General features: G+C 43.2%; 1 protein-coding gene across 5 annotated transcripts in view; it reads right to left on the bottom strand.

Moving 5' to 3' along the window:
- The window catches only part of Col14a1 (collagen type XIV alpha 1 chain), a 252,858-nt gene that overhangs the window by 11,518 nt on the left and 214,679 nt on the right, over positions 1 to 26,661 (bottom strand). For all 5 annotated transcript variants that reach the window (XM_045144601.1, XM_004661366.2, XM_045144602.1 and 2 more), the window contains exons 42-45: positions 25,723 to 25,794; positions 18,734 to 18,769; positions 17,783 to 17,849; positions 11,901 to 12,089 (exon numbers count right to left, since the gene is read on the bottom strand). In XM_045144601.1, the coding sequence (XP_045000536.1) occupies positions 11,901 to 12,089; positions 17,783 to 17,849; positions 18,734 to 18,769; positions 25,723 to 25,794 (364 nt within the window). The remainder of the gene's footprint in view (positions 1 to 11,900; positions 12,090 to 17,782; positions 17,850 to 18,733; positions 18,770 to 25,722; positions 25,795 to 26,661) is intronic.

Below are 26,661 nucleotides of genomic sequence, written 5' to 3'. Positions count from 1 at the left end.
GATAAGCACATCTTGTATATAGGAGCCTCATTGTATTTATCCAGACTTACAAAGAACTTCATAAAAGTCACTCTATTTTGCTATATTTCGCTAAGAATTTAACACCAATGTCAAATCTAAAACCAGTGAAAATTGGAAAGACCAATGCATATATCTTCTCTGTGTATATTTTTGACTTACCTTTGGAAATGCATTTTGGAAAATTTATTTATTATCATATCTTTTTTTTTTTTTTTTTTGAGGTAGGATCTCACTCTAGCCCAGGCTGTCATGGAATTCACAGTGTAGTCTCAGGGGGGCCTCGAACTCTTGGTGATCCTCCTACCTCTGCCTTCCAAATGCTGGGATTAAAGGTGTGCACCACCATGCCCAGCTTATCATATCTCTATTTCTTTGAAAGCCATATCAAAAAAATAAAAACCACTGAAAATGGTTCATCACAGCGAATATGAACAACTCTGTTTTTATCATAAAAATTAGTACATGCTACATTTCTATCGCACTTATTTATGTCCATGGTCCAAAGAGCTAGAAAATGGAAAGGTGACTTTTAATAAATAAAAGAGTTTTTCTTTTTCCTTTACCCACCTCCCTCCTTCATCCTTTCTCTCCTTTCTCTCTTACTCAGTATAACAAAAGCTCCTACTTAAAAATCTCACCCTGATCTTCTGGCTACAATTACATCATGACAGTGACTTGCTTACACTGTTCACTTGGCAGTCATGTGCTACGCTTCTCAGTATGGATGTTTATAACCACAGGGGCTTCTGCTTTCATCATGGAGCTAGTGTGAATGAGCAATGGAAGCCACAGAGCTAGCCAAGAGGTAATCAGCACCACAAATCATTTATAATTCACAAAATAACTACTGTATTCCAAGCATTATGGGGGATACAGGAAAAATATATTTTGGTCTTTGGAGAGATACAAGTTAATAAAAGTAAAACCAATAAATCCAATTCAAGACAGTATATTGCACCTGGATACTAAATGATGTGTGTCACACATATACAGTAATGAAGTTGTGTTAATTTTCTATAAAGTTGTTAAATATTTGTTTGGAACTACTACATAGACTCTCTAAGGTCTAAACATATTTTAAGGCAAGAAAACAATTTTTTTGCTTTCCTTGGTAAAAAAAAAAGTTTCAATAACAGCTACTTAGAGCTTTTTGTTGTCGTAACAAAACTATGTTCCAGTAATTACAGAGAGTAAAAAGACAATCTAATTTCAATTTGACAATGATCTTTGATTGTAATTCTTCATGTTTGTCTGGAGAATAGTTTTGTCCTGATTACAATTAGAAACAGGACTCTAAAACATGGTAGCATTCCACAAACACGTCTTTCCAGTCTGTGCTAGACTTCTTTAGTGCTCAAACCTACATCTTCTACTCCCTCTGAAAAAAATCCTGCTCTGGAATGTTTTGGAAAGCTAAAGGAAAGAAAACACAAGACAGGTGACGATGAGAAGGTACAGAGTGACCGACCCCCCACAACCCCTTCATTTATTGGTGTACCAGGAATCACACTGTGTGTGTGTGGTGGTGGTTGTGGGTGACTCTAATGGATGATAGCATCATGCCTGGTGATGACAAATATATACTAACAGACTTTAACTTGCCTCCCTCCAAAATAAGCCTTGCTTCTTCTTCTGCTTAGGGGTGAATTGTGCTTTGTAACCCCCCTACCCCCCACTATCTCTGACATATAGATAGCAGATGCAAAAGCCTGTAGCTTCTGAGACTAGGCTCAGAGGCATTGTGAACTTCTCGTGGCTCTCTTTTAGGTCACTGATGCTGAGGAAAGCAGCTATCAGACTGTGAGGGTTCTATGGTACTGGGCCTCATAGCCAGCTTGAGCCGTGGGTCCCTACCAACAGCCCCAAGCTATTCCAGAAAGTGGTCCTCTATCCCAGTTGAACCTTTGGTTGCATATCATCCCTGTATGCAGTCATTGCTACAACTTTACAAGACACTCTGGGTTCAAAGTTCATAGCTACACTACCATCTCTAGCCTATAAAAACAGAGACTGTGTATTGTTGTTGCGCATAGCAACTAAGCTCTAAGTTAATTTGTTAACAAAACAAAAGGTCACTAATACACTGCATTTCTGCAGCCATGATCAATGTACAGAATCACTTTGTAATAAGGGCAATAAAAACTAAAAAAGTAAGATGATATAAAAAAGGGAAAGGAAAGAACATTCACTGCCAATGCCTTAGGGTGACCAAACATTATGAAACCAAGCCATCAAGTTTTCAGAGCAAAGTCTCGCTCTAAAGGCAATTCAAATTGGACTTTACTCAACGACCATTCAGTCAGAGAGGGGATGCTATCTCTCTTTCTCCAAAAATATAAAGCAGGAGAGGAGAAAATGAAGCATATTCCAGCAGACTTTCAGCAGTGACGGGACCAAAGGCAACATGTCATGTCATGCAAATGTCAATGACCAGTAACACAAAACTCACAGCAAGACTTGTAAATATTGAATTGCCAGGCAACAACCAATGAGACGCTGCTATGCTTTCTCCTTAATCAAGTTGATCTGTCCCACAGAAATAATTTTTTTTTTTTCCAGGAGTGAAACAGGATACATAGGGCACTGAGAATTTTCACAAAAAAAATTAACCTTGGTGTTGCAACAGCTCTGGCTCAGAGCCGCTGTGGTGCTTTGATCGGGATTTCTTACCAACATTCTCTGCCAAATCCCTGCTGTTCTCAGAGCTCTTTTTAACCACAGGAATACTGAACACAAGAAACCTACCTCTCTCTCTCTAAGCTTTAAATCCATCTGGGACTTGGCTTTTTCTACAGAAGACTCAGCCTTTTTCTCTCACATCTTCCATGGGTTACAGACATGGGTTAGCTTAGTGTAGGATGGCACTTCTCTGACCTAAGGCCACTTCTGAGCCTCTAAAGGTACCATCATTGACTTACAGCCTTAGAGTAAGGTCAGTTCTTTTCCACTTGGGCTTGTTTGGGAATACTCTCTAGGCCAGGGTCATTTACATTAATTTGCATAATAACATGTATTTGTTGGCTCAGCAGATCTTCACTGTGAAGAAACGCAGAATGGCATTAGTCTGCATCATAACAACCTGAGGAGAAACTAGATGGTTTTTACATCTGCTGCTAGGGTGAAGTGCAAATTCCATAACCAGATGCAGCAGGTGGTGGTTACATCAGGTGGCCCCTGCCCTGCTCCATCTCCTCCTGGGTCCATTCTTTTTTTTTTTTTTTAATTTTTTATTTATTTATTTGAGAGCAACAGACACAGAGAGAAAGACAGATAGAGGGAGAGAGAGAGAATGGGCGCGCCAGGGCTTCCAGCCTCTGCAAACGAACTCCAGACGCGTGCACCCCCTTGTGCATCTGGCTACGTGGGACCTGGGGAACCAAGCCTCGAACCGGGGTCCTTAGGCTTCACAGGCAAGCGCTTAACCGCTAAGCCATCTCTCCAGCCCCCATTCTTTTTACTCACAAAACTAAGCCGATGCTGGCTTGTTTTCTGCTGTTGAAAGCAGTGAGCTTCACCAGGGCATCCCTAGGAGAGGTTCCTGGTACGTGCAGGGAATTCTGAGTTGATGAAATGATGTAAGTACAATGTGTGTGTACATCCTGGAATAAAGTATTTTACCATGAATTGCTTTCATTCTCATCCTTTATATTACACTAGAGAGCATCCTATTTCCCCATTTAATTTTTCGGTTTGTTTGATCAATGCATGAAGGCATATCATATTTCTTATCTGTGAATTTTATTTTGGACTAGTAACAGATATGAGAAATATATGTGACAAACGCAGAAAATATAGTATCAAGGGTTGAGAATTATTGCTTTAATGCTTTTAAGCTCTTTCCCTCCTCAGGACTTTTGTGCATGCTGTTTTTTCTGCCTAGAATGCTCAATCCCCAACAACCTCATTAACATGCCAAATTTTTATTTTTTATCTTTTTATTTATTTATTAGATACATAGGGAGAGAAAGAGAGAGAGAGAATGGATGCACCAGGGCCTCTAGCCACTACAAACAAACTCCAGATATGTGCACCACAATGTGCATCTGGCTAATGTGGGACCTGGAGAATCGAACCTGGGCCCTTAGGCTTTACATGCAAATGCCTTAACTGCTAAGCAATTTCTCCAGCCCCACCAAATTGTTTTTAACCTTATTTTATTTTATTTATTTATTTATTGGTTTTTTGAGGTAGGGTCTCACTCTAGCACAGGCTGTCCTGGAATTCACTATGTAGTCTCAGGCTGGCCTTGAACTCTCCGAGATCTTCCTACCTCTGCCTCCCAAGTGCTGGGATTAAAGGCATGAGCCACCACACCTGACTCCAAATTATTTTTAAAAACATCTTTTATTCACAATGACTGACTGTTGCTCTCACAACTCATAACTCACCCCCATGGGAGAATACTAATAATCCCATTGAAGAGAGCCCTCAGTGGAATGAGGGTAGGGAGGAAGGAATTGATGGTACCAACACATAATGTGTCCATACAAAGCACATGCTTAATAAAAATAGTTTATTAATTTGTTTATTTGAGAGAGAGAAAGACACACAGAGAGAGGATGGGCATGCCAGGGCCTCCTGCCATTACAAATGGACTCCAGATGCATGGGCCACTTTGTGCAACTGACTTTATGTGGGTGCTGGGGACTCGAACTCAGGCTGTCAGGCTTTGCAAGCAAGTGCCTTCAACTGCTGAGCCATTGCTCCAGCTCCAATATGCCAAATTTCTCATTAAACCTTCACACCTCAGATGAAACATCACTGACGTAAGTCTCTTTTTTTATGCTGCTATAGCATCCTTTATCTTTTCATGGCACGTATCAAAACTGAAATTAAATTTTCATGACTTTTTAAAAATATCTATTTCCTCAGTAGACAGTAAAATATCACGAAAGTCAAGAAATGTAAACCTGTTTACCACCATGCCATCAACTCTAGCACCCTACCTGACATGCAATGATGCTCTGTAACACTCATTGGTTGGATGCATAACCATTCTGAGAGAAGCTTTAAGCTTAAGGGGCGAAGGTCACGTAGCTCATAAGTGGGGATGCTAGGAAGCAAATCCATGCATGAGCGAGGCTAGAACCCATTTCATTCTATCTCATCTAAATACGAGATGTCCAACTGGTTCCTCTTTTAATATGTCAGAAGTAAAACAAGCATGAATTACATCATTCGAGTCTTCTCTTTCATTACCCTCAGGGTATTAGAATAGAGGCAGAATTTCTACTGTTTTACTCCCAAGTACCATTTTAGATCATTCTTTTTTTTTTAATATTTTTTTGTTCATTTATTTATTTATTTGAAAGTGACAGAGAGAGAGGGAGAGAAAGAGACAGATAGAGAGGGAATGGGCGCGCCAGGGCTTCTAGCCACTGCAAACTCCAGACACATGCGCCCCCTTGTGCATCTGGCTAACGTGGGTTCTGGGGAAATGAGCCTCGAACCGGGGTCCTTAGGCTTCACAGGCAAGCGCTTAACTGCTAAGCCATCTCTCCAGCCCTAGATCATTCTTTATGGATAATTTCCTAGTCAGACTCATTGAGCATTTGCTAACCTCCTAGGAGAACGGTCGCATGCTAAATTGCATGGCCAGGCAGAATGTTTCCATTACATTCTTTTTTTTTTTCTGGTTTTTTGAGGTAGGGTTTCACTCTAGCCCAGGTGGCCTCAAACTCATGGTGATCCTCCTACCTCTGCCTCCTGAGTGCTGGGATTAAAGGCGTGCACCACCACACCCGGCTTCCATTACATTCTTACTTACTGAATAGATCACTAGGTCATTTGCACAGCCACTGGTACCAAAGGACTCTCACGGCATAGAAAATGAGAATGCAAAAAGGGCATGCAGTCACACAGGAGTCAGGACATTCTGCTTAATGCAACAGGTCACATGTATTTTTTCCATGTGTTTGTGTTTGTATGTGGCATGCATATGTGTGTGTGTATGAGTTCATGTGTGTATGAACAGGCATGTGTGCATGTTTGCATGAGCATGGAAGCCAGAGGTTGATGTTGACTGTCTTACTTGATCGCTGTCATGTTACCTTCGTGTGTGTATATGAGAGCATGTATGTCACAGAGTATTTGTGGAGGTCAGAGAACAACCTTGGGATATTGGTTATTTCCTTCCATCTTATTGTTCTGCCACTGCGGATGCCAGACAAGATGGCTCACGCGCTTTAGAATTCTCCTGACTTCACTTCCCACTGTGGTAGGCACACTGAGGTTACAGATGCACATGCTACCTTGCATCTGGCTTTACATGGGTTCTGGGGGCCCAAACCTCAGTGGAACAAGTTCCTTTAGCCACTAAGTCATACCTGCAGGCCCGAAATGAGGTTTTGAGACAGGGTCTCTCACTGAACCCAGAGCTCACCAACTGGGCTAGACAAGTTACTCTGCAAGCTCCTGGGATCCTCCTGTCTCCCTCTGTCTGGCACTGGGATTGGTGGCACACTAGGTATTTTACATGGTTCCAGGGGATCTGAACTCTCATCCTTGCACTTATGTGGCCAGCACTTTGCCCATCGAGCTATCTCCCCAACCCTGAAGTTGAATGTTTGAATCTGTGGCTCTTAGTATCCATCTTGAAACAGAGGTTGCCAGGCTCTGCAGGGTGCTGGCCTCTCGTCTGTGAGACCCCCCAGTAGCAGCTAATCCAGACAGCAACAGGACAGAGTTCACAGCCGTGGGAACTTTGGAATCCCACAGTTCAGATCCGGGGCGCCTTGTTCTGCTCTGTGACTCTGAATAATTAACAGCCCACGTGAACCTCGGTTTCTTCATGAAAAATTGATGTTGGGTGAGAATGGCGCTGCACAGCTGTGGTTCCTGCACTTGGGAGGATCAGAAGTTCACCACTGGGCCCAGCCTCATAGCAGTTTCAAAGCCAGCTGAGATAGAAGGAGATGGGTGCTAATCGACAACGGGCATGTAGCTCCGTGGTAGAGCAGCTATCTAGAATGTCCTAAGTCCTATACTTGATCCCCAGGCATCACAAAAATAATGGAGATAATCCTGTTCTCATAGTTTTTAGGAGCATTATATAATGTGCTTTGTAGCCAATGGATAGTATTTGCTTAATACAGAGTAACACCCCTTCTTATCAAATACCACATCAAAACCTTCCTCTGAATCCTGAAACCACCTACTTTCTACACAGCTCAGGTCACTTGGTGTCTCCCAACTTGCGTAGTCAGTAACATTTCATATACCTTTCTAATCTGAACCAGTCCTCAAACGAGGTAGCATATGCACAGGCCTATGCATAATAGTTGACAGGTGAATTTGGTGCTGAGTAGGTTGAAATCACAAATAATAGTATTATCTCACACATGGGCAATCCAGAAAAGCTTACATAAACACTGTACTGCATAAGTACCTGCCGATTATGTAAAGTAAACCAAATATGAAATCCAGCTGTTATGGATGGATAACACACAATGAGAATCTCTAGTTTTTAACGAATCTAAAAACTGGAGTAATTACAAGAAGACAGAGATCAGAATAATTTCCTAGTTCTTTTCAAGAAAGTAAAAAAAAAAAATCATTCCAGGTAAATAACTTGTTTCAAGTAAATAAACTCACCGTCGACTTGGTTAATAGGAACATGTTAATAGAGTAAGGTTGGAAATAAACCTGATAGCAAGATAAACCTGATAGCAAGAGGTCTGTTTGCCAGCAGAATTAGTGAAGGTCAGCCATGGCCATGAGCGTTGTAGAGGCCACTGAAGTTAGAAGAGCAGGCTTGGGACTGTAACAGTTCAGGAAGCCCAGGAAGAATGTATGAGGGCTGATCCTGCCCCTCCTGGATTTTGAAATGGCAAGAGTCCAAAGAAGAGTCCTGTATCTAGGACAGCGCAGGGTATTAACGAAGGAGTGAGCAAACGGTACTCCACGGAGGTGCAGCTTTTCTTTAACATAACAGGGAGGGTGAGCAGCTAAGCTGAATAGCATACACATGATGTAATATAGAAAGCTTCTAAAGTTCAGTGCACCCCAAATAGGCAAATAAATGAGTGGAAGCTTTGGACAGAAAACTTGAGCACCTGGACCTGCAGGATCTCTCCAGAGCCTTCCATCCTGAGGAATTCTAAGTGAGACCATCGCTTAAAGACTACTGTTCTTGTAAACTTTGAAGGTGTGTTGAAAGGAGAGGAGACAGAGGACAGGTGAGGAGACAGGCAAACGGAGCCAAAAATACCATGTCTTGGCGAGCCATGGAAAGCACGTTCCTAAGTCAGCGGAAATGTCTATCGTTTTTCCTCCGCTCTCTAAATGCAAAGAATATTGGGCCATTTTTCAAGGAATAGAGTTATCCAAAGATATTTCTACCATAATAGTACTTTTCAAGCGGAGTTAATAAAATCCAAGGTTTCCCCGCAGGTGTTTAATGAAAGCAGAAAACAGGAAGCCAGGGTCAGAGAGCTCTTTCTGCTCCTGCTGCGTGAGCTTGCACGCACACATATGCCGTCTCTTACTGCGCCTCATGCTTAGCACGTTTGAAAAATCTACAGCAGACGCTCTGAAGAGAGGATTCTGACGGGCCAAAGTGGATGCAGCAGCGAGTCTTCCAACGCACGAAGTCTAGGCAAGTCTAGTATTCGTTTGAATACTGTGCCTTAGCATTTAGTGGTCATATGTCTTTTAGTCTTGCTTTCACAGCTTGTTAGATTGCCTACTAAAAATCCTTACTTTTGCACATTACAAAATATTCATCTTTTAAAATGGTCCTATAATGCAGCAGAATATCATAGCTTATAAAGCAAGAAGAAAAAAAAAAATGGGTGCTCTCTGTTTCTTATTTTCTAGTCCTGACTTTGGCTGACGTTGAGACCCTCAATACTTTCATAAGCTTACTTGTATTTTTAAAAATATTTTATTTATTTTCCTACTTAGTTGAGAGAGAGCGAGACAGACAGAGAAAGAGAAAGAGAGAGAGAGAGAAGGTACACTCCAGGGCCTCTAGCCACTTTAAAAAAATTTTTTTTTGTTCATTTTTTATTTATTTATTTGAGAGTGACAGAGAGAGAGAGAGAGGCAGATAGAGAGAGAGAGAGAGAGAGAGAGAGAGAGAGAGAGAGAATGGGCGCCCCAGTGCTTCCAGCCTCTGCAAACGAACTCCAGACGCGTGCGCCCCTTTGTGCATCTGGCTAACGTGGGACCTGGGGAACCGAGCCTCGAACCTGGGTCCTCAGGCTTCACAGGCAAGCGCTTAACTGCTAAGCCATCTATCTCTCCAGCCCCTCTAGCCACTTTAAACAAACTCCATATGCATGCGCCACCTCGTGCATCTGGCTTACCTGGGTCCTTGGGCTTCACCGGTAAGTGCCTTAACCGCTAAGACATTGCTCCAGCCCATAGGCTTCCTTTTACACAAAACTCAAGGGCCAGAAGAACAGATGGCTGAAGACACCAGTTTATAAATCTATTGTCTTCTCTTAAAAAGATTCCTTTTTCTCTCTCCATCTAAGAACAAAGCCTCCTTGCTCACCTCGCAGGGATGGATATCAGCCATGGCTGAACAACTTGCCTGAGGATGCGGAGCTCACAGACTCCAAATGAAAATCCCTCAAATCAGCCTCCTCACTTGGCAACCAACTAAAGTCACCGTCCCTGTGCTCACGTGGTGTGCCCCACATTCTGTGCCACTGTAATCCTCTATGTGTCTGTTAAATACAGTAAATGGCTTGCCTGCCTTCTGTGTTCATGAGGGAGACATAGCTATAAGCATGTAAAACAAATGACACCAGAAGAAATTCCTGTGTCCAGCAGCTATCTGGGCAATCACTTAAGAACTTCTGGGTGATATGCTCTCATCTCATCACAGTAGGAATCTTACAGTATAGGAAAAACTTAGTTTGGTAAGAACAAATAGATGATTTCCAGAAAAAATAAAGACAGCCTGTGACTTTCTGGGAGTGGCTCAGGGGCTGGCTCTGTGCACTCTGCCCGAGTTACAACGTCTCCATCCTCAACACATCCGAGGTGACCTGCTGACAGAGGTGAGCTCCTTCCGGGTGGTGAGATCTTTGGTGTGTTGGAAAGGAATGAACTAGGCTCTTTTTGTGTCCTATCACAGGGAAAAGCCTTCAGAAGAAAAAAGTCATCAGTGGATTTCAATCAATGCAACCACCATGTAGGGCACGCCTACTCAGAACCAAGCAGCGTGTACTCATTCCCAATGCACTGCTGACCCTTCCTTGCTTCCCAACGTTTGAAGAGCAGGAAACTGGGAGGAAGAGGCAGTAAGTGTATCAGGGGTGGTAAGGGCTGTGGTCTGGGGTGGCCAATAAAAGATTCATGGGGAGCCAGGCGTGGTGACGCAGGCCTTTAATCCCAGTACTTGGGAGGCAGAGATAGGAGGATCGCCTTGAGTTCAAGGCCACCCTGAGACTACATAGTGATATCTAGGTCAGCCTGGACTAGAGCAAAACCCTACCTTGAAAACCCAGAAAAGAAAAAAAAAAAGCTTTATGGGGGCCAGAGAGATAGCTCAACAGTTAAATATGTTTGCTCACAAAGCCTGAAGGTCTGGGTTCAATTCTCTCACATCCACGTAAACCAGATGCATAAAGTTGTGCCTGCATCTGGAGTACGCTTGCAGTGGCCAGAGGCTCTGTGAGCATATTTCTCTCCCTATTCCTCCCTTCCCCCTCTCTGCTTGTAAGTAAATAATTTTTTTTTTTTTTTAAAAAGAGCTTCAGCCGGGCTTGGTGGCGCACATCTTTAATCCCAGCACTCGGGAGGCAAAGGCAGGAGGATTGCGGTGAGTTTGAGGCCACCCTGAGACTACATAATTAATTCCAGGTCAGCCTGGATCAAAGTGACACCCTACATCGAAAAAAAACCAAAAAAGAAAAAAAAAGAGCTCCATGCAGAAGACAGTGATTATGCAGAGCCTTGCACTGAGAGTAAGATGAACATGAAGTAAGAAGAAGCAAGGACATTCCCAAGGGTGGAAAATCCTATCTGCATAGAACAGAGGCAGAAATGCACAACACATATTGGCACTGAGCAAGAATGGATGAGAAATATGGTCTTTACAATCTGCAATTTGGCCCCAGAGTTTGTAAGAGGGATTTACTCCACACACCTCACAAAGGAGGGGTCCCTCACAAAGCAGACAGACAAGAGTTAGCTGTCTCTGGTTCGATGTTATAGAAAGTCAGCCAGGCAAGACTTTTATCTCTCTCTTTTTTTAATCTCTTTTTATCTCTTGTCTGCTGTTCCTAGCACGTGCTTCATGGTTCATATGTCATCCCAGACCCCCACATTTCCACTATCTGCTTTTGGAATGAATGTCTTGGTCAATTATTCCAAGTAGGTGAGATATCAAATGGAGTCATTATTGTATTATACAATATTTGTAAGACCTGTAGTGCAGAAGAATAAGCCAGCAAGGATCTCTATTTTAATGAAATTTTAGTGGGAAAGACAAAACATTGGTGCATGACATTATTAAGTTGCTGCCACATACAATGACTGGCCTTATATGTACCACCAGCAGATACATACAGATCAAGCTATCTGCTTTTTATGACACACATACAATGCCATCTCTGCCCCGAAGGGTGCAGAACCTTTTCTTAATTCATCCATCTAGTGGGTACATCTTTTTTGCATCAGCTCAAAAGCTTTTATAAGGTGAGTTGGGAGATGTGATGGTCCTCTGTCACAGAAGGAGATGTGGTTCCTATAAACACATGTTGCTCACTTTTCTCGGTTTCAGGAGTTAAGAACAAATTGAACAATAAAGGAAGAATGCCTTTTGGTCAGTCACTTCAAATTTGGTCATTGCATAAACACTGTTACGCCCTCCTCTGCTGTCCTGTTCTCCAGGGATAACCTGTGACGAAAGTGGCCCAGCTTACCTCGTTCTCCTGGGGTCCCTGGCACACCTGCATTTCCTGGGAAGCCTGGTGTACCTGGGGGTCCTTGTTCTCCAGGGGTTCCAGGTGAGCCTGGTCTCCCAGGCTCCCCAGGGGGCCCTTGGATGGTCCGGATGGATGTGGAGTGGCTGGGAATCTGGTTGAGGATGGCTGTATACCTGGCCATGTGACCTGAGCAAGGACAGATAAATGATTTGTCACAAAAATAAAGACGAGACAGGCTGTTATTTCTTAAAGCTCCAAACAATTTGCTAGATATCCACCAAGGAAAAGGCACACCCTTCCAAAATATGCCACCTTGCAACTTAGTTTCTTTCTTTTTTTTTTTTTAAACATTTCACTGTGGATGATACTGGTTAATATTCAAGATATATCTCATGTGTTTGAAATCCCACAGCTCACGTCAGCACTTTAATAAACACCACTGAGCAGAAGTCATAAATTTTACTGTCACCTCCCCAACATTTATCTGACCCTTGAACCCTCACCCTTTTTCTCTAGTATTCCCCAGCCCATGAATGCCGAGCCTCCTTGTTGCGCAAATGTCACCAGGCAAGCCCGCCGTCTCCACCCAACTCTCCCTTGCCAAGACTTTCTTCAGGAAGTTTCACTTGTGTCTCAGCTGTTGGACCTCCCGGCCCTAGCGTCATAAAATAAACGGCCTGGCACTTTCTCCCATATTCTCCTCTCAACACTGTTGTGACCGGAAGAGTGCAGTTTAATAGTTCCAAATAGAGATCTATGAAGCACCAGGTCGTCTAATTTGCAAGCATCATCAGAAGGTGAGATTTGTTTCCGCACCTAAATGACTGCTACTTATCTCCCACTAAATATTTAAATTTAAATAAAATGGGCAAGCATTTTAGGAGCTACTTTTAAATACGCTCAATGCGTTCTTAAGCACAGGAGTAAAACTGTGCCTAGGGACCCTTCCCCGATACGACCGGCAGGCATGACCGCACTGTTTGCGCAGGTGACATGATCCCATCTTTCTTTCCCGTTGGCTCCTTTGACAAGGGGCTGCCACTCTTTACTTCCCGCACCACTGTCCTTCCTGACTGACACCATTTCCCAATATAAGTCCTCTTAGCACAAGTCTTCTGATCAGCAAAGACCTGAAAACCAGATGACTGAGCTTGCAAAGAATCCTTTGTGAATCCGTGAGTCAAGTTCTGAGTGGGAGCTTAAGAAAGAGAGTAAGGAGCCCGGAGGAAACCGAAGCCATGTTTAGTAAGAAGCTCATGGCGCGTATGGTTTTCGACATTCCTCTTCTTCCAAACGGACGACTGGGCAGCGCCTCCCTATTTCACAGACTCCTTCCAGCTCTTGTCTTACTCCTGACTCCACTCCCTAGAAGTCATTCATGAAAATCTGAGAGTTTCCAGGAAACAGACTAAATTTAAAAAAAATATTTTTTCAAAGCTGGGCATGGTGGCATATGCCTTTAATCCCAGAACTCGGGAGGCAGAGGTAGGAAGATCGCCATGAGTTCGAGGCCACCCTGAGACTACATAGTTAATTTCAGGTCATCCTGGGCCAGAGTGAGACACCCTACCTTCAATAACCAAAAACCAAAAACCAAACAAACAAACAAAAAAAAAACACTATACAGGGATGGAGAGATGGCTTAGCGGTTAAGCGCTTGTCTGTGAAGCCTAAGGACCCCGGTTCGAGGCTCGGTTCCCCAGGTCCCACGTTAGCCAGATGCACAAGGGGGCGCACGCGTCTGGAGTTTGTTTGCAGTGGCTGGAAGCCCTGGCGCGCCCATTCTCTCTCTCTCCCTCTATCTGTCTTTCTCTCTATGTCTGTCGCTCTCAAATAAATAAATAAAAAATGAACAAAAAGTATTTTAAAAACCACTATATATATATACATATATATATACATATATATGTATGTATATATATATATATATATATATATATATATATATATAAAATTTTTATTTACTTATGAGTGAGAGGGAAGAGATGAGAGGAAAGGAGAGGAGAGGAGAGGGGAGGGGAGGGGAGGGGAGGGGAGGGGAGGGGAGGGGAGGGGACGGGAGGGGAGGAGAATGGATGCATGAGGGCCTCCAGCCACTGCAAATGAACTCCAGGTGCATGTGCCACCTTGTGCATCTGTCCTACATGTGTCCTGGGGAATTGAACCTGGGTTCTTAGGCTTCACAGGCAAGTGTCTTAACCACTAAGCTATCTCTCCAGCCCTAGACTCAGCATTTTTATGTGTGTGCAGATGTGTGGCATGGTGTACATGTGGTGTTCTGTGTGCATCTGTGTGTACAGGTTCATATACACCAATTGCATATGTGCAGAGGCCAAAAGAGGATGCCAAGCATCCTCCTCTATCTCTTTTCTTGAGATGGAGTCATTCCCTGAGCCCAGAACTTCTGCTTTTGGTCAGAAGGTGACCCCCATCAATTCTTCGCTCCCTACTCCCACAGAACTGGGGTTACAGACATATGTCACCGCTCCCAGCTATTCACAGGTGTTGCGGAATCAAACTCAGGATGAATCAGGCTGCCTCAAGCCCTCATGCTGTGCAGCAAGCTCTCACCCATGGAGTTATCTTCCCAGCCCCGAAAGCTCAATTTCTAATCTTTAATTTTTAGGGCATATGTTTAAAAAGTTATATCTATACAACATTTTTATTCTATAGTGGAATACAGCAGAAAATATTGTGAAATTTCCCTGATGTTGTGATGAGTCATACAAAGATTTAATCCAGTACATTTATAGTCATGAGCTATTCCCATTTACATTGTCCATGGAGTTGAAAAACTAAGAAACGCTGCGGGACAAAGGTGAGCCTTGGCTGCATCCTACTCCAAGTGACTCAAGTCCAATTTCCCTTTTAGAATTTGTGACTTTTAAATCTGTTTTGTCTTTAAACTGGAATGGTTTCAGCTAATTAATAGATTCTCTCTCCCATACCCGTAGTGTGAGTGCTAAAAAATTAAAGAGGGCTGGTGGGATTGCTTAGTGGTTAAGGCATTTGTTTTACTGCAAAGCCAAAGGACCCAGGTTAATTCCCCAGGACCCGTGTAAGGCAGATTCACAAGGGGGCACATGCATCTGGAGTTCATTTGCAGTGGCTGGAGGCCCTGGTGCACCCATTCTCTCCCCCTTTCTCTCTCTCTCTCTCTCTCCCTTCCTCCCTCTTTTTCTGTCAAATAAATAAATAAAAATAAGACATTTTTTAAAAAATTAAAGAGTTTGCTGGGCATGGTGGTGCACATCTTTAATCCCGGCACTCGGGAAGCAGAGGTGGAAGGATTGCCGTGAGTTCAAGGCCACCCTGAGACTACATAGTGAGTTCCAGGTCATCCTGGACTACATGAGACCCTACCTCAAAAATCCAATATATATATATATATATATATATATATATATATATATATATATATATATATGTATGTATGTATGTATGTATGTATGTATGTATGTATACACACACACACATATATATAATATATATTAAATCTTAAGTTTTAAATTAAACCTATATACATTAGAAGAAAGGCCACCATGTCTGAAGATAGTAGCGTTACTCTCAATCTGTGCTATACTGAAGGAGAAAGAGGAGCAATCTATCTTTTTACAGGTAGTCTGACAGGGACAAAGGCCCAAAGAGAAGGAGGAGATGACACTTGGCTTGTCCTGGCAGGACTAGAACCTGTGTCTGATCAGGTGCTATCCAAGATTGCTGCAAAGGACACCCCGCAGCAGAAACTTCGAGCTTCCTCCGCTCTGCACACTCTGGTGGGCGGGCCCAAGCTGAGTCGGCCCCTGGAGTCCACAAACCAATCACTTCTCTCCTTCCATACCTCAGCCTGATAACAAGACTCACCTAATTGGAAGGAGCCCAACCACATGCGTAAGTCTCTCTTCTTCCTGTGTTCCTGTGCTCTCTTGAACACAGGTGTGTAGTCTCTCTCTCTTTCTCTCTCTTCCCAGAAAGGGGGCAGGGAGCACTTCCTACCATCTAGGTATTTTTCTGCTTCTCCAGTTTATGTATCTTTTGGGGGAAGTAATTTCTCACTTTGTTACATACATGATTTTTCTTGGATCTCTGAGTCCTTAACTATTTCTTAATACTCCTTGGTATTTATGTGAAGGGGATCTTTTGGTTCTGTGGGTGTCTATGCTTCCTCCAGAGCCTTTTCGTCCCCAGAGACTTCTCTGGGATGGAGGTTCTCTCTGTGTCCACTGTCTTTCCAGACAGGCAAGGAGAATTTGCCTCTGGCTTGCGTCTTTCAGTTAGCCTCTTCCCTGGATCTTAATTCCTCTCCCAAAATAAATGTTATAATTCATAATTTACCCTTCCCAGAGTCCATTTTATTAATTCTTTGCTAAAATTGGAATCCAAGGACCAACAAGTTAGGGTTCACAGCCCCCCAAGTCCCCAAATCCTACATCATAATCTCTGTCTCAGTGAAAACCCATCCAGATCTTCGGTCCACACCTCCCCAGGGTAAGATCTGTGTTTATCCCCAAGGAACAGGTGGAATTTTGGACTTGGCCAGAAGATTTTTTTTTGGATACTTTCCGGGCTCCACTGGCCCTACTTCCAAACTTTTCTGAGTTAAAATAAATATAATCTTGAGGCAGGTAAGGCAGCCACCTTCAAAATGTCAGCCCATCTCTTTTAGATCAGCAGTGGTTGACACCAGCTATTTAACCACCCAAAATATGAAGCCTGTCAGGAATAGTACTCTCTTTCATTCTCAAATATTTCTATGCACAAAATGGTTTGCATTTTTGGGAAATAAACTTATCCAGCTACCTGCTTGATGTCATTTTAAATATTTCAGGATCCTGGCACTAGCAGCACCAGAGATTATTTAATAACATTAACATTTCATTTTCGAGTTAAAGATTCATAGGCTTGGCTAAAGCAATTCACTTATATGACAAAAAATGATTCAGGGTTAATACCAGGTATATAAAGACTGTAAGAAATATTTTCCATTTATAACATATTAATATAATATATATTTACAGTATATGAAAAAAATGTCATCCCCAAAGGAGGAAGGTGTATCAGTGTTGGGGAGAAGGATAGCTCAGCTAGAGCTGGGTGGGTTTGAGAGGAATATTTTTATTTTACTTGGCTTCAGACCTTCTACAACTGAAGACATTATATGGACAACAGAGGGATCCACCTGAGAAACCCTCTGATTGGAATTTTTAAATGAAACATATACTGACTAGGCAAATGGGCAAAATGACTGAGCACGTATATCAGTGGGCTGAAATCAGTAACTGAAATGCAATGCTGTTGAACCGTTCAAGTTTAAAGAAGAATCAGGGAAGATATTATACCAAGTATGTCCCGGTATGCTTTGAGCAGAAAGCCCAACTGTCATATCAAATATACTATTGACCTTGTCGTGTGTGTGTGTGTGTGTGTGTGTGTGTGTGTGTGTGTGTGTGTTGGCACAAAGCCTAAAGAGTCAAGGGAAGGGCCTTAAGCTAACCAAAGATAACAGGTGTAAAACAGATAAGAATGAGCTGAAGAAAATGTTGTTAGTAGAGTCAGTAGAAATCAGCCCTTGTGGTTGGTTATCTACTTGAAGGCTGATTCTGAAGACAAAGTCAGGATGTCTTCCAGTGCTGAGCATTTGTGGGGAGGGCAAGTGCACGCTTGTTGGGAAAGGAAGGAATGGGAGTCAGAGTTCTTGGACCGAGGACATGGGACTTCTGCACCGACAGTGTGGAGCTCTAGGGGAATCTGGAAGCCTCTCATCACTCCAGCTATGGGCTTTGTAAAGAGGGGTTTCCTTGGTCACTCTTGTCACTAGAACAGCAAGCTCACACTTGGACAGCAGTGTGACCCGACGCTGGTGACTGTAATGTACTTACTCTGGATGAGCTGCTCACACACTTGACGTGCCACTGCCCTCACCATGGCTTGAGACTGCAGGTCCCCCTGGACGGGAAGAAAGCACACTCCTCAAGCATGGTGACATGCACACATAGGCACTCAGCTAGGACATGGCCACCTAGGCCCTGGGCTCCTAGCAACAGGGAAGACCCAGCACCATGGGGCATGCAGAGGAGGTTCCCGAAAGTCCTTCCTTACTAGATTCATGAGCTCAAGTGAGCATTTCTGATCCCAGTTTTGAAAAGCATTTAATCATTTCTAAATACACACATACACGCACGCACACACACACACACAATGCCTTATTTATATTTCTTTAAAGCTTATAAAGCATAGCACTTTCTCAGTCAGTGGTTCATTTAATACTAATAATAATAGATCAGAGGAAAGATGTCAAGCCCATGTTATACCCAACTAGCATTAAACACAATGCTCAAGTTTACACACAGGTGGGTGAGCCCAAGACTTTCTGCTATTTCTACCACAGCCAAAAACAGCACAATTATGTGAGAAGATGCATAGCTTCTGAGGTTTCTGATTGAAGTTTCTGAGCCACTCCTTTGATTCTGTCCTGCCATTGTCTTCTTGGGTGCCATACTGGACCATCAAGAAAGCAGGCATCTCATGCTACCATTGGGACATTTGCATAAAGTTGTAATACTTCCCAAGTCCTTTCACATTCATTATATAACTTCCTTTATCAACTACACTCTGAGATAAGAGAGTGACTCTCCATATCTTATTTCTAAGACAAGGAAGAGGCTAAGGCCTAGAAGCTAGATAACAGTAGACACACAACCAGAAAGACTTAAGTCAATAGAAACTTCCACTAGGAACTGAGCCCTCAGTCAGATGAACCATGGTAGCAGGAAAAACCTGTTGTGGCCAGTGTACAACCAGCTACAGCCAGAAACAACCCCATGACTTACTCGTTCACCTCGCTCTCCCTTTGCTCCAGGGACACCCTATAAAAATGAAAAATAAATCTCAAGTTACTTAGGATTCTGTCTTCAGCTAAGAGTAACCATAGTTTGCACAGTCAATCCTTTCATATGTAATGAAGACATTTTTCTCATCCTTGGTAAAAACAGTTATGCAACAGGGATAAAATGGGCAGCAACCTGCATTCCCACCAAGAATAAATAGCTTCTTTGAACACTGTACTCCTCCGGATGCTTTACGCAGAGAGATATGGCATTTTTTGGCTATGTGAATGGAATCCTGCAGTGATACTGTTTTGCAACCTGAATTTTCTTTTAATCCCTTTTGCTTTACTCCTTTCCACGTGGTCATTAAATACCGTTCTGTGTACTAAGCTCTGTGAATGCTTTACAGTGAATTTCATAAGTCTCTTCTAAATTGTTTGTTTGTTTGTTTCTTGAGGTAGGGTCTCACTCTAGCCCAGGCTGACCTGGAATTCACTATGGAGTCTCAGGGTGGCCCTGAACTCACGGGGATCCTCCTACCTCTGCCTCCCGAGTGCTGGGATTAAAGGCATGCGCCACCATGCCTGCCTTAATAGTTTTGTTTTGTATTTTTAATTCAGTGTTTAAAGGACCATATCTATAAGAAAGGCAAAGAGTTCCTCTCCACCTAGAAGTTCAATTAAGAGATGGAGTTGGTGATCTGCTTCAGCCTCGCTCTGCTGTCTCTCCAGCATGACGGCCGGAGTCTCGCCCGTGCTCCACGGCACGGGAGCTCAGACGTGCACGAATTCTCAGCTGAGTTACTGTTTAATAATGTGGCTTAGCTACTTTTCACCATAAGGAAGTTTACTCTCAGTGTAAAACTTTCACTGGGAAATAAAAACAATGGTTTCAGTGTTTCTGCAATAAAATTACACTAATAATACAAAACAGGTGTTCTCAGAAGAATGTTATATTTTTGTTTCAACTCACAAGCAATGTTCATGAAACAACATGTTCATAATCATGCCAGAAAGACTTGTGAATGGAGTTCATATATGGAGCGTGCCACGTTGTCAGACTGTTTCTTATTGTTAAATCAAGCTCAACAGGTCCCAAACCAAACCCAGTATCATCTCCAAACTCTTGGTGAAGTTGCCCAAGCTCAAAATTCTTGCTTTGCTCCACAGGACACAGGAAAGAAAAGGCTGAACCTGTGGGAGGTGGAAGTGCTTGAGCACAGCTCACTTCGAGCTACCTATAGGGAACTGTGGGAGGAGTGTGGAGGGGAAGAGCCACACAGTGAATTCTGAGAAGATGCCAGCAATCCACCTCGGATGCTGTAGTCTCCTCACCACCCCTGCCCATCCCATATGTATTCAAACCACACACACACACACACACACACACACACACACACACACACACTCACACACGTATACACATATGGTTTTAAAACTGCAATTCCTCTCCTATCCATCACTCATCTTCCGCCACCCACTTAGCAACTCAAATCAGGACACTGGCCACATCCTGATGACTGACTCCCAGTTCATGATTCATGGTGGCTCATCATCCTCACTCAGCAAGACACAGATGCTCCCACAACAAAATCTGTGCTCTCACATTCAAAATCTTTTGTAATTTGGTCCTAACTTCTCTATCTTCTGCTCTTAAAAACTACTTTTCATTCATACAGGCCTGGTCTATTGGGTGTGTGTGTGTGTGTGTGTGTGTGTGTGTGTGTGTGTGAAATATTCTGGGAGTGGTGGCACACACCTTTAATCCCAGTACCCAGGAGGCAGCAGTAGAAGGATCACCATGAGTTTGAGGCCACCCTGAGATTACATAAGTGAACTCCAGGTCAGTCTGGGCTAGAGTGAGATCTACCTCAAAAAGAGAGAGAGAGAGAAATGTGAGAAAAGGATTTACTGTAAGACTTATATATTCATATCAGTAGTAGGAGAACTTTTTTAATTTTTTATTCTTGTTTATTTATTTGAGAGAGAGAGAGAAATATAGACAGAAAGAGAGAGAGAGAGAGACAGAGAATGGGCACACCAGGGCCTTCAGCTGCTGCAAATGAATTCCAGATACGTGCAACCCCTTGTGCATCTGGCTTACGTGGGTCCTGGAGAATCAAACCTGGGTCCTTTGGCTTTGCAGGCAAGTGCCTTACCCACTAAGCAATCTCTCCAGCCCCAATAGGAGAATCTTAATGTAGTGTTTAGTTTGAGAATCAATTCTCTGATAATAAATCTCTATTCTCATATATATTTGATAGGCCAATGAATAGGTTTCATGGTAAGATATTTCTAAAACTGAGGACTATGGTTTATAATACTTCAATTTTCAATTCACCTAGCTAGTTGTTTGCATGAAACAATTACTCAAATGTTTACCCAAGTCAAATAGTAAATGCAAAGCTAGAACTGATGCCTGTGTCCTTCATCTTCCCAATAAAATGAAAAGAAAGTATTAGCTGACAACGATAAGTACTGTTCGACCCTTTAGTGTACCATGATTTTCCAAATTTGCAAATTAGGTCAATAATCAGCTAAACCTAAGAGAACCTAACATAAGAATACACATGTACATAATGGCAGAGTCTTGGTAATTATCACAATTATTATTTTAGTTGTCCACTCTGAAGTTCTTTCAATGTTGGGTGTGCTTGAAAATTTTTATACTAATATTTTGAGGAACCGTGAGACAACAGATCTTTTTTTTAATTTTTTTGTCCATTTTTATTTATTTATTTGAGTGAGAGAGAGAGAGAGGAAGAGAATGGGTGCACCAGGGCTTCCAGCCACTGCTAACGAACTCCAGACACATGCGCCCCCTTGTGCATCTGGCTAATGTGGGTCCTGGGGAATCGAGCCTCGAACCGGGGTCCTTAGGCTTCACAGGCAAGTGCTTAACCGCTAAGCCATCTCTCCAGCCCAGACAACAGATCTTGAAGTCATTTCATATCTCTGAGTTTCTCTGTGAGTTAAGGCCATTAAAGAAAAGGATCTTTAGAGTCCTTGAGAAGGCCAGCATCTCAGGGTGTAGTTAGTGATTACTTGGGAATAGGCAGCCAATAGGAAATAGAAGTTGATGGAAACTTGTAAGGACAAAGTTTGCAAGAGAAGGATTCCATCCTCTACTGAGAAACCAGCTAGCTCCGTCTTGGCACGTGAGCTCCACAAGGCCATGGCTGTGTCCCGAGACTGCCCGGGGCATGGCAGGCACTCAAATGTGTGTTAACGAAATGAATGAGTGGCTGGATTTTACTTAAGATCTGCATGACTAGCCAAACGTCAGTAGTCAAAAATAAATAACATACACATTCAACATAAAATGCATTACATACTTGTATGAAACCATCTAAAATAAAATTTAAAAAAAAATTTAAGGGCTGGAGAGATGGCTTAGCGGTTAAGATGCTTGTTGGCAGCCAAAGGACCCAGGTTTGATTCCCCAGCACCCATGTAAATAAAGCCAGATGTACAAGATGGTGCATGCATCTGGAGTTGGACCAGATCAGGACTAGGTTGGGAGGCCAGTAAGAGTTTCTCATGACCATCTTAGTGGGAAACAAGCAATATCTGAAATGAAACTGGTACCCATGAGGAAGCTAGAGGAAGAGTTGAAAATAGGAAATTATACAGTGCTTTCCTGTGCTTATTACAATCCCCATGCCATCTTGCTTTCTCTGTTGGCATGAATTCCATCTATATTTCAAGACCCCATTAGCATGCTGTGACCTTCTAGAGTAGTTATATGATTTACTTGTCTTAGGAGGTTTTCTCTCTTTCTTTTTTCTCTCTTTCTGCTATTTTCTGTCCTTTAAGGCATTTCAAATGTTCTACCTGGCATTACACCTTCTCATATCAGACACCATTTGTTCTAGACTTTCCATGAACAGCTTGACTATGTTTTAAGCCTTGCTCACCACGTACTCTTACACAAACTGTACCTACTTATTACATTTTTTAAATGAACAAATTAAGGAACTGAGGTTCTGAAAGGCTCGATGATTTGCCCCAATAATGGAACTCCCACAGTTCATGTCAGGGCCACACACAGAACCTAGGTAACCTGACTTCTAATACATACTCTGTGATGATGGGCCACCTATTTATATTTAAGTCAGTCTGAACAGGCGGCCCCAGCAGGAAGCAGGCCCTCCATCCTGGTCCTCACCATGCACCAAGCCCACGGTTAGGGAAGGCGCTGCATTTCAGCAGGGTGCTTGGGACTCAGGTAGGAATTGGAACTTTGGCAGCAGTCATGCGCGTTTGTCCTGAGGAGTTGGCAACTGGAGGCACAGTGTTGGAGAGCAAGCTTTTTCTGGCACCAAATGTAGGAAACACATTGCTATTTTCCATGGTACAGTCTGTTCTTCTTGGTTTCTTTCCCTCGCTTTCCTAGACAGATATCCATGGGAAATCAATCAAAGCCTTAGTAGCATGACACAGAGCCTGCTTTAACAGTCACACCAGCCTGGCAGCCAGTAGGCATGTGAGAGCGGGTGGTCAAGACACAGGGAAAATCCTGGCCTAGACAGTGCAGAGAACAGCCGGCTTCGGACAGGAATCTCCAAGCCTTCTGCAGTGTCCTCACCCAGCATCTACACACCACATGGTTTCTGCCTCTGACAAAAATCCCATGGCATGAGCCTCCTTGTAACACCATTAAACGCCCTTCTCCACCAGCGTGTGGAAACAATATCATTGATAAGCATTTAATTTATGGGAAAATGTATTTGTTTTTCTATGTGCTTCATGTTTAAAGTGTGATCCAGATATATGATAGACCACAGGGGTGAAGAGCTCCCATTATTAATATATTCCAGGCTTGCTCTACCCCTCCACGGCTGGTGTCAACTCTTCCAGGACCATGGAGCCTGCTTTCCTTTCTGTAGCCCTTTCCAGCCCATACTTCTTGGGTCATAATCAACCCCAGCTTGCTTTTGCCCTAGCTTGGTAAAGGAAACCAGCTCTGGGAGATGCCACTGAGAAAAAGAAGATTCCCCTCCTGAACAAATAGGTTTCTTGACTCTCTGGCCAAGTTTAAGAAGCTTTGTCCTGTTTTCTCATTGCCCTTAGATGTTCCAAATCCTACAACTTTGTTGGGTGGTGCAGCCACTGCCTCTGACACCGCTTTGAGCAGAGCCCTTACTCTCTGTGACATATCCTGGAGCTCTGATTCCCACAAGCACATTTTAGGAAGAGGACTGAGCAAAAAATGATTACAAGAATTTCTTGTGTGTAACAGCCTAGAATCAAATGAAGAGAGAAGCTTACAGTGAAATGATCCTGGAGACAGGAGAGACAAAGAGAGAACATTGTGTGTGTGTGTGTGTGTGTGTGTGTGTGTGTGTGTGTGTGCGTGTGTGTGTGTGTTTGCAAGTGTTCATACATGTGTGCTGTCAGAATATGTTTCTGTGAGCAAGATGGTATTGGCAACATCGTCTGGAATTTCAAAAAGGGCTCCTAAAGATAAAACAAGCCAGCTTTCTTCTGTGACCCATTGCTAATTTGATAAGAAGAGACGATATAATAACATTGCTGGCCAGCCAGGCCAAATGTGCTCATTGGTGCAATGGTGGCATGCATGCTGTGGGGTAGAGCAACTGCTCTCTGATTTGATTTGAGGCCCATTCCCCCATGAGGGGGAATTCATGCCTGGTACAGAAAAGCTAGTCATAAGTATATGGCTAGGCATAAGCTTATGGCTTATGGTTTTTTTTAAAAATACTTATTTATTTATTTATTTATTTGAGAGTGACAGAGAGAGAATGGGTGCACCAGGGCCTTCTGCCACTGGAAACGAGCTCCAGACGTGTGCGCCCCTTGTGCATCTGGCTAATGTGGGTCCTGGGGAATCGAGCCTTGAACTGGGGTCCTTAGGCTTCACAGGCGAGCACTTAACTGCTAAGCCATCTCTCCAGCCCTGGTTTTTTTATTTAGTAGATATAGTATGCCCACCAAACTGCCCTCTAAATATTTATGCTTATGTCCATATGTTAATGCTACGCTCACTTCTTTTTGTTGTTTTTGTTGTTGTTTTATTTTGTTTTGAAGCAGGGTCTCACTTGAGCCCAAGCTGACCTGGAACTCACTGTGTAGTCTCATGAAGATCCTCCTACTTTAGCCTCCCATGTGCTGGGATTAAAGGTATGCACTACCATGCCTGGTTTTGTGCTCACTTTGGGTTAGAGAAGCTTCTCTTTTCAGATGGCAGTGACCACTGGGGAGACTCTGAGATCATCAAAGGGCCAAGAAGAAGTTACAGTGGAGTGTTTGTCACTGTGTGAGACATCTCAAGCACATCCTCCCAACCTCAGTGAACATTGTGGAAGAGGTGATGGGAAGGAGGTAAGAGCCAAAGGAGGGGGCGGAGTGCTTAATTGGCCATTGCATTCATGACCTCACAGTGGTTGACACTCTCTGCATGAGACCTGTGTAACATGAGGGGGGAATGAGACCATCAAAGTAGGAGACTAGCTGGAAAGAAGAAGGGGTTCAGTGGAGGGGGGTAAGGAAAGGGTACAACAGAGAGTGGTCAGAGAGCTCACGATCAGGGTACATTGTGTATATGGATAGAGGCTGTCACTAAAAGTAAATACAAGAGGAGATACAAAAAAGTGCTTTGGACAATGATAAAGTTAGCAAGTATGTAGCTTAATAAAGTGACTATTAATGATAGCATTTATTAGGATGTACAAATGCGTGTGTGTGTGTGTGGTGTGTGCACGTACACATGAGACCAGGGCCTCTTGCCTCTGCAAATGGCAGGCTAGATGGATGTGTCACTTTTTGGGTCAAGCAAAAGCATGACTGATTGTTCTAGCAGAGCCATTTAACTGTCCCTGTGAAATGTGCGCAACCTTTAATCTTTAACCCGGGAATCCCGTAAAGCCCAGTCCTCAATAAATACGTCTGACCCACAGAATGCTGGGGAATGAAACACGAATGACGTGATGACAGGATATGCATCCTGACTGGCTACTGTCGCATACTCACCGGTGGCCCCAGTGCCCCTTGCGGTCCCATGCTGCCCGTGATCCCGGGGACACCAGGGGCGCCAGGAATACCCTAAGAGAGAGGAGCAAAAGAACAAAGGTGAGGAATCATACATCCCATGGAGGATGGCCACCCTTCAAGGGGCGCCAACAATATAAACTGAGAGCTTCTCTCCCACTAAGCATTCTTGTCCCCAGCAACCAAACATAGGAAGACCTTCTAAAGACATTTGTTATTGATAATTTTCATAAAATATAATGTATTTTGATCACAATCCTCTCTGGTTACCTTCTGTTGTCCCTCTTCCCCTGTCTTCCTTCTCCTCTTCCACTGAACCCCTTCGGGAAGGATCCTTTTTTTTTTTTTTTTTTTTTTTTGGTTTTTTGAGGTAAGGTCTCACTCTAGCCCAGGCTGACCTGGATTTCACTATGGAGTCTCAGGATGGCCTTGAACTCACAGCGATCCTCCTACCTCTGCCTCCCAAGTGCTGGGATTAAAGGCGTGCGCCACCACGCCCGGCAAGGATTCTTTTTTTAAAAAAAAAATATTTTATTTGAAAGCCAGATGTGGTGGTGCATGCCTTTAATCCTTGCACTTGGGTTTCTTAAATTTTTATTATATTTTTATTTTTTTTCTCAATTTTTATCAACATTTTCCATGATTATAAAAAAATAGCCCATGGTAATACCCTCCCTCCCCCCACTCTCCCCTTTGAAATTCCATTCTCCATCATATCCCCTCCCCATCTCAATCAGTCTCTCTTTTATTTTGATGCCATGATCTTTTCCCCCTCTTATGATGGTCTTAGATAGGTAGTATCAGGCACTATGAGGTATTTTTATTGGGCTGGAGAGATGGCTTAGCTGTTAAGCACTTGCCTGTGAAGCCTAAGGACCCTAGTTCGAGGCTCAATTCCCCAGGACCCACATTAGCCAGATG

The sequence above is a fragment of the Jaculus jaculus genome, chromosome 2, assembly GCF_020740685.1.
Source record: "Jaculus jaculus isolate mJacJac1 chromosome 2, mJacJac1.mat.Y.cur, whole genome shotgun sequence".
Lineage (NCBI taxonomy): Eukaryota > Metazoa > Chordata > Mammalia > Rodentia > Dipodidae > Jaculus > Jaculus jaculus.
This window is presented reverse-complemented; position numbering and strand designations above follow the sequence as displayed.